At 31.9% G+C, this 9,012-nt stretch overlaps 1 protein-coding gene across 2 annotated transcripts; it reads right to left on the reverse strand.

The window, feature by feature from the left end:
* Positions 1-484: 484 nt before the first annotated feature.
* Positions 485-5,498, reverse strand: LOC142527142 (transcription factor GTE6-like). 2 transcript variants are annotated; one of them, XM_075631866.1, is made up of 9 exons: positions 5,371-5,498; positions 4,934-5,050; positions 4,362-4,577; positions 3,002-3,079; positions 1,922-2,146; positions 1,612-1,710; positions 1,376-1,434; positions 1,014-1,164; positions 485-906 (listed from the first exon to the last, which is right to left on the reverse strand). In XM_075631866.1, exons 2-9 carry the CDS (start codon positions 5,045-5,047, stop codon positions 706-708), a joined length of 1,143 nt encoding a protein of 380 aa, XP_075487981.1. In that variant the 5' UTR covers positions 5,048-5,050; positions 5,371-5,498; the 3' UTR covers positions 485-705. The 2 variants fall into 2 exon arrangements, with proteins under 2 accessions (XP_075487981.1, XP_075487982.1); XM_075631867.1 differs by lacking the exon at positions 5,371-5,498 and adding an exon at positions 5,184-5,333.
* Between the last annotated feature and the right edge of the window lie 3,514 nt (positions 5,499-9,012).

Consider the following 9,012-nt stretch of genomic DNA (forward strand, 5'->3'; position numbering starts at 1 on the left):
GGAAACTAGTTTTTTTTTTTTTTTTTCCCTAGTTTTCATTATATGGCAATCAATTATTGAAAATTTCCAGCATTATTACATGTTGATTTTGTCAAGGAAAGAAATTGACGTGCAGAGTAATTTACTTCTCAGACCCCACATCGTCAATCAGGCATCTCAATTAAAGCAACGCAATTTGCACCTCAAAAGTGGAATATTTGGACATTTTGCATCTTGACTACCTAAATTTTGCCTAACTGCGATAAGCTGACGATATATTCATTGTACACTTATAGTAAATATCGTTATATGATATATTCGTTGTATACTTAGCATTATTCTAGAATAAATCATAATTACATGACGAAGCAACGTGTAACATGGAATCAGTACGTGAAAATCCTTTATGTTTTCACACTTTATTGACATAATTTGAATGCAAAGGCCTTACTTTGTGGGTTAAACAAATACATTCAGAGTTTTGCACACCAGAGGCAAATCGATATGGCTGAAAAAATAATGAATTTCATAGATGCTCCATTAGATCCCTTGAATACGTCAAGTTAACACCCCTAAAATATAAACACACAGAAACCATGAATGTTACTCTATACACACAGCTTTTCTCTAGAAGAATCACGATCAAGACTAGTTGCAGATTTATTTTCAAAGAACTGTACATTTGCAGATGCTTCAAAGAAGGCCAAGGAAAGTCGCAAGGAAATCTCAGTCGGGGAGTTTTTTGCTCTTTTTCTGTGAAGTATTCTTGGCAAGTGCACAACAAATCTCGCGTTTTCTCTTGTTGTTACCGTTCGGATTATTCTCATTTTTTATCTCATTTTTCACTCCAGTGCTTGGCGAACTCTTTGGTTGTGTTTGCAGCTTATCTTTCACAAACAACTTCAACTTCCATAACGTCAATTCACTCTGAACATGCGAAAAAATATAATACGTTCAAAAACTTGTGTATCTTAGGAAAAGAAATGGGACTGACTTAAAGGATCATGAAAATGATCAAGAGTTTTCTGAAAAACCTGAGTGTCAATGTCGACTTCCACAGTTTCCCCAATTGCTTGGAAGTTGGGATCGTTCTGGGCAATAATTTCGAGAGCCTTGTTGATGTCCTCAGGAGATAATCGAGCAATTGCACTGCCTAGTCTTTTCTTCTCTTCTGTTGATATTTTTCTGCAATCAGCAACATTTCATTTAGTCCATTCTTACCCATTTTAGAGATTTTTTCCACATTCTTTATCGGGCTCGATTTGTTTCGGATATGATAAAAGGCAAATTATACAGTAACGCTGTTCAAAAACAAACTAAACAAATCAAGAAAATATAGCATACCCAGATGAACAATCAATCCAACAACCAAGTTCTATCTTCACGAGGAACATACCTGCACTTCTGTAGTACCGTGTCTCTAAGTTCTTCCAGATGCATGTCGATCTTGTCCAGCTGGAAAGATAAATACAACTCATTCAGAGCATTTTATTGGCTCTCTTACATAGAACAACATCAAGGACAGGACAATAATAAGTTAGAATCGAGCACACCAAATCATTATTTTACTTCTGTGGAGATGAGAGAAAGTTACTTGTTTCCTATGACGAACTGCGATTTCTGCCAACTTACTTTGAAGCATAACTGTCTTGCCACTTTGGCATGCGCAGCCTCTTGGGCAAACTGTATATCCAGTTGCAAATCTGCTTCTTCCTCTTTTAGTCTTTTTTCCTACAATTAGATAGCTCCAAAATCAAATAATATTCTGAAATGAATTGTATAACTTAGCATGAAATTACCATCCAAATGTCCCTCATCACATGAAAAAGATGATGTTCTAGATATCGAATTTCTTTGATGTTAAGGTTACAAAAACAAAGGTTAAGTTATTTAGGATGCAATGCATAGAGCTCATGCAACAAATGACAAAACAAATTACTACCTCTTCATCAACCTTTGGCAAAAGTAACAGCCATTTGGTCTCAAACTTGTCCAACAAAGTTTTTGCCATGACGTGGACATCATCCCTTTCCTCGTTATATTTAATTGCGTTCTTAAATATCAACCTTACATCCGCGCTTAGCTCTCGAACATTTTTATATCCAGTGCCATCCTTGGCCTCCATTTTGCTTTTGATAGTACTGAAGTCCATCGGCTTCTCAATGACCTAATACAGCTTAAAACAACAAAATAAAGAGAAAAAAAAGACCGAGTGTTGTAACTAACTCACTGAAGCAAGAAAATCAACAGATTTTTTAGCAAAAGTTATTAGAACTCACAAGACTGGAAAGCCTATAAGCTGAATCAGGTGAGTATAGGCATGTGATCCAAGTTCAAGCCCAGTACAAAGTGTAAGTACAAATAAGATTCGCAGAATCACATTATTCTTCTTCATAGAGGTAGTTATAGGATTTAAATGGCAATCAGTAAATGTACATTTTGTGCTATAACTTTTTCAATTTGATAGAAAAACTCCCATGTTCACAAATCCAAGTTCATCTACGGGGATCAATGAACAACGGTAAGGGTCTCTTGTTAAGCTTAGAAGCTTCTCGAAACTCATAATAAGATTTTACATAGCTGAGAAGATTCATTTTGGTTTTTTAATAATGGTCTTATATACTGTTAAAATAAGATGTAAAAATCTTACAGCTATTTCGAGAACTGTAAGAAGATCACGATTTATTTGTTAATATCTAAGAAGTCTCATGCTTTTTAGCACGCTAAATTAAACAATCTCACTAAAAGCATATCTTACAAGAACATGTAACTAGTATCATTCAAATAAAACAGCAGCGTGATACAAAATAAAGTTCCTCAAAAGTGCCAAAAATCTTTAATCACTTGGACCTTATATATAAGATGTTAAAATTATGCTTAGTAAAACTTCCAAAACATTTGACATAAGCGTAACTCTGAGGGTGTGCACAAGTATAGGGGTAGGGAGAGAGTGAAATTACTTGTGGACCGTCAACGCAACACAATGTGCAGAAAGAAAACTAAAAGAATAACACAAATTTACCTGATAGTAGTCGTGTAGACCAAGACCTACCACATCCACAGGCTGCATAAACGGTCCTGCCCATTTATGTTGAGTTATCTGTAAAGCCATTCAAATGAAAATGTATTTATAACAATTGAATTACTTAACATGAAGCAAAATCTTGAGCAGACTTCAAAGTTAAGGAAATATGAACTGTTTTATTTGAATTTCTATTTCCTGAATATACTCTTAGAAAGTAGAAGAAATATTAGCAGATGTTTTATAAAATTAAAAGCGAAAGGGAAGAAGGGTAAGCTCTATGGAAAAGTGAGGACAAATTCTACAAGTATGTAACTCTGATAAAAAAAAAACCAACATGGAAACAAACAAATCATAAATAATGGAGTATGAGAATGTGAAATTAAAGGCATCAAAATTTAGGTAAATGTGTTACGTTAGGTAAATTTAGTAAATGTGTTACATGCCTGACAATAAATTTTCTTGCACGATACTACACGAAAAAAGATCAATGATGATTATCGGAAAAAATCAACGGCGATGCTGACCTCGAATGCAGTTTTTCATTATTTAATCAATGTCAATCCAAGGACACTGAAAAATGCGAAACTTATTAAGTGAATTTTCACTCAATTGCGTGCTCAAATAGACGCCGAACAAGACATGGGAAATCTAACAAATATACCTAATCAATAAGCGTGAATTGGTGCAACAACAAGAGCGATAAAATCATGATTCATTCCTTAAAACTTGACTAAAGAATAACGAAATAGTTAATAAATGTATAAAATTTCTCCTCTAAGAAAATCATGGTCTACAGCAATGGAACATAGAGCAAATTTTAGAATAACGAGGATCCCTATCATCTCAATAAAATCCTATAATGACTGCTCAGATTCAAAAGTATTTGGTCCGTTGCTCTTTCATTTTAATGCAATTCTGACCATACCGAGAAGTATACAATTGCAATTATTAAGCTACTCTGCACCAGTTTGTCGCTCATACATTTTTCTCTCTCCTTTGGACTTAATTGTTGCAACCACCTATCCTCCCATTTCTTTCTCCTTGCCATAGTAATGTCTCCTTTTCTTTACGTTTTGTTTAACAATCTTTTCCGATACCAATCTTTAAAACACCATCCCAACAACTGTTCCACCTTTATTTTATTTCATCTTTTCATTTTCATTCTTCCTCCAACTTTCACTAGAAAAACATTGCTTCATTGCTCCTGTCTAAATTTTTCCCTCCAAATTTAGGACATGGATGAATAACAACAAAAACCAAAGTGCGGTTAGGAGACGTGCCAGCTGTCTCCAACAAAGAGAAATTGACCCAGTTCTTTTAAATGTCCTAGGGTACAAATACAAAGTATTTAGGTTACCTGGCGAATTATAGTTCCTAACTGGCGCATAAGCTCTTGCATTCTCTTTGCGGCCGCTGCCTCCCTATTAGCTGCATCTTGTTGCCTCTTCTTGAAGTTCCCTGACGACTTCTCTCTATCTTTTTCCTTCACAATGGAGTTACCTCTTGGCGTGTTCGACTGCTTGGTATTTGAAGCAGAGTAAAATCGTTCGACGTCATTCAGTTTTTGCTCTAGCTGTAAATAAAAATAAGTATTACTTCAAAATTGCAACTACAGTTATCAAAATCACCTCCGGACAATAAAAAATACTTCTTGATTTGAAAAGAAAAAAATTTATCACGCATTGTTGATATAAAAACAAATGCCCAAGAACGTAAGCAGAACAGTGATGGTCTTAAAACAATAATTGTAGAATGCAACATGTCAAGATTATAATCGATTAATTTAAAATAAATAATCAATTCAACAACCATTCGGAGAAAAAAGAAGTAATTCCCGTAAACCTTAAAAACAGCATAGAACGACTAAAGACTGATATTTCAGTAAATAGTAAGCAACAATTAAAACATTATGTTTCCAAGAATTCTTACCTCATCAACTTCCACACAAATTTCATCCACACGTCGATTTAAGCTCTCAACTTCGATATTTACTTGTGAACCAACAACGAGGGTGTCATGAAACGGCACATTCTCTTCGTCCATCACCTGCCAAAAAGATTGGTTCAAGAGAAAAATATGAACATTCGTATAACACGTTTTAATCAACTCCAGATTGAAAAAAATAAATCAAAGAAACTAAAAGATGATCCTTTTTCCCAGGAACACATGGTAAACGAACCTAAGAAATATCAGGAAAGAATCCCAAATGAATCGATCCCATCATAGAAAAAACAGTCATAAAACTAGGGCTTTAAACAACTTTCGAGGAAAATTAAAAAAATTATTGAATAAAAATTTCACACTAGAAATAAATTATGGAATTCGAGTGACTCAATTTTCGCAGTGATTCGTCCCAAAAAGCTTACCTGAGGTTCCGCGGTTGAATATGAGCAGAATCAGGAAGATGATTGACGCGCGACGTACCGTTTCCACCTGTACTTACCTACCAACGTATAATATGAAATTTATATAATAATGATGATCATGGAATTTTTATTGGATGATCATTATAAATGGCAACTTTAAAATTATATTTAATAATCAATTCGGAATTTTCGGATTGAAACTATTTATTAAAACCTTAATATAAAAATATTAATTTTATTTTTGTACATTTTTATATAGCTAATAACAAGGGACAATTTAATATAGAGTAATGCAGTTAATTAACTACATTTATAAGACAAAAATTTGTGTGAGATATTCTCACATATCGTATTTTGTGAGACGAATATCTTATTTGGGTCATCCATGAAAAAGTAGTAATATTTATGCTAAAAGTATTACTTTTTATTGCGAATATCAGTAGAGTTGACTCGTCTCACTGATAAAGATTTGTGAGATCGTCTCACAAAAACCTACTTCATTTATAATTACATTGAATCACATAAAAAAATTGGCAAAAACTTGTGTAAGACGGTCTCATGGGTCGTATTTTGTGAGACGAATCTCTTATTTGGGTCATCCATGAAAAAATATTACTTTTTATACTAACAATATTACTTTTTATTGTGAATATCGATAGGATTGACCCGTCTCACCGATTCGTGAGACCGTCTTACAAGAGAGCTACGAAAAAAAAATTCGTGTGCGTATTTTTGTTAATGAAATCTTCTATCTTGAGATATTATTTGAAAATAACATCGAATTTACCTATTTTTAACTGCAATCTCATATATAAATTAAGATAAATCTTGGTGTATCATTAAATATGATTTCTAGTTTTATTAGAAAATCTTTTTCATAAAACATATTTCTTTACAATGTTATTAGTTTAACCATATTAATTTAGTGTTTTAAAAAAAAAACTCTATTAATTTAGTATATACGACAATTTGATTCTTAAATTCTTGAAATGTGGAAACATGACAAATATACGACTGCCCATATGACATATTTGACAAACGAGTGGATCCAGGTTATTTTTGTGAAACGAATTATGGACCCATTTTGTCTCATGAAAAACATCAATATTAATGTTAAATGTATTATTTTTTACTACAGAAATATCATTTTTTTATTTATGTTGTGAAAAAAATTATGTAATATATGTTGATTTGATTAAATTTATTCTACTCATTAAAAATATTGTTTTTACAGAAAAAATATATATTTTTGTTAGTTATGTTATGAATTTTTTTATAATATATATTGACTTGAGTTAAAAACAAGGTTCTAAAAAGCGTGAAGCGTCCCGAAACGCGGATGTCGAGCTCCAAGCTTTTCAAGCGTAAGCGAGATTAGCACGAGCTTAAGCGTGAAAAAACGTTTTTTTATCTTTAATGTAATTATAATTATCTCAATTCAATAAATAGATAAAATAATACATAAATATGATAAATTTAAGCTGGATGCATTAATTCTCATATTTATAAAAGCATAAAAATCTCAAAATTACAATCTTTATTTGTTTTTGCAACTAGAACACATTAAAAAAATGTTAAATATTTGTCAAATTATTGTCGCGCACACTTAATCATAATTAAAATTAAAAAATAAACATCTAAATTATAAACCTAATTTATTATTTTAAAATAAAAACATATCTTCAGAATAAAAAAAATAAAAAATAAACAGATGCAATTACTAGTGTTTAAGCGCGCTTAATTAAAGCCTTAATTATGCTTAATTCGATCAAACTGTAGTTTGACCGACCGCCAGTTTGACCGTTTTTTCCGCTTTTCTTCGAAGCGGAGCGTTTTTGTCGAGCTTCAAGCTTAAGCAGAATTTTTAGAACACTGGTTAAAAATATGATTTTTTATATCAAAAATATATTATGAAATATATGTCGATTTGATTGAAAAATATTAATTTTGATACCTAAACTATTAATTTAACTATAGGTATAAACTGCATCGACCCATCTTACAATATCGTGGAGAATATTATGAGAATTGCCTAAACAATTGAATCGAGAAAAAAAACTGGATGAATTTGAACTTTGAAGTATGGATTAGAACTCAAAATATGAAAATGAATTATTCCCACACACAAAAACCAAACAAAAAATCGGCCCAAGACCATCTTTCCAACCAAGAGGCCCAATAAATACAGCCCATTTAAATTTAGTAAGACATGTCTATTACGTTTCCTTGTAGCTTTACAAATGGTTGATTGTAAATAATTGTTTTTCTAAATTAATACTTTAAAACATAATTTAGTTTAGTGATGATGGCTATTGTAAATGAATTTTATCCAATTCATATATATATTTTTAAAAATTTGGTAAACACATTATTCTTAATTTTTATTTATAGGTTTTTATATTATCTTATTCAATTACATTATTTATATAAAAATTTATGAATATTAATACCAATTTTTAGTTAAATGCGAGATTTTGAATGAAGTGAAGAAACATAGTTCAACTTAATTTGTCCTAATTAGTAGTTAATTATATCATAAACAATTCCGGAGATGAAAAATATGACTGAATATAAATTTTAGGCAAAAACTCGTGTGAGACGGTCTCACGGGTCGTATTTTGTGATACAGATCTCTTATTTGGGTCATCCATGAAAAATTATTACTTTTTATGCTAAGAGTATTACTTTTTATTGTGAATATCGGTAGGGTTGATCCGTCTCACAGATAAAGATTCGTGAGACCGTGTCACAAGAGACATACTCTAAATTTTAATAATTAATTAAACACATAATTTTCTAATTGATCGGTGCTGATCTATACAAAGTGTCGGATCAAATAATTTAAAAGTTTGATGTTTGGGGTCAATTTGTTGCACAATAAGATATAATCACTTTGAATTGAGTTTTATATATGATAATGGGGCACTATAATCATATTTAGGGAAAAAATATATGTAAGAATTAAATAAAAAAATTAATATAATCTCATGTAAATATGTGCCACTAGTAGTATTAGTAAAGTGTCGATGGATCTTTACGTACTTCAACTTTTGTTCGTGAAATTAATGGTCATTGACAGACCAAATATAGCAACGCAAGCACCCATTATGTCAAATGTATATACAAAAAAATTCAAATTTCCTTAATTATTTAGCACGAGTTATATTAATGCGTGAAGGTAGGTTTTGAGGAAAATTGGCACTAATGGACCTATCGAATAATCAATTTTTTTCAAGGAAAGCATATTATTTTTTAAAATCTAGTGTATGTTAGATAACTGGTGAGTAGTGAATGAAAGAAAGTGAGAGTTGTCTCACATTGAGAAATGAGTCAAGTATAGTCTTTTTTATTAGCTCCAAGTTTGAGCTAAGGGTTTAAGTACCAAAGGGCACAAGAAGTTTCTAGAAAGAGGAAGACGCTGATAGGTTGTGTCTCGATGACTTTATTAATCTTTTTGGATAAAGTTTATTTGAAAAATAATTTTTATTTCCGGAACAGTGCGTCTAATGATTGCACCTCCAATCAGTGCTCCAGTTCCAACCAGTGCATATTACTGTCTTTTGGTGCAGAACCGTGCGTCCCCTGGCTTGAGTGCACGTCCCTGTGGCTTATTACAAAAGGGTGCGTACTTTGTGTGATACA

This window comes from Primulina tabacum, chromosome 15, assembly GCF_025594145.1.
Source record: "Primulina tabacum isolate GXHZ01 chromosome 15, ASM2559414v2, whole genome shotgun sequence".
In the NCBI taxonomy this organism is placed as follows: Eukaryota; Viridiplantae; Streptophyta; class Magnoliopsida; order Lamiales; family Gesneriaceae; genus Primulina; species Primulina tabacum.

Bases quoted from the DNA above. Each gene is read 5' to 3' on its own strand.
- LOC142527142 (XM_075631866.1), bottom strand. From the start codon at position 5,047: ATGGACGAAGAGAATGTGCCGTTTCATGACACCCTCGTTGTTGGTTCA. The intron at 2,147-3,001 runs GTAAATTTGTGT...AAGCTGTATTAG, and splicing joins GTCTACACGACTACTATCAG to GTCATTGAGAAGCCGATGGA. The intron at 1,435-1,611 runs GTAAGTTGGCAG...TTATCTTTCCAG, and splicing joins CAAGACAGTTATGCTTCAAA to CTGGACAAGATCGACATGCA.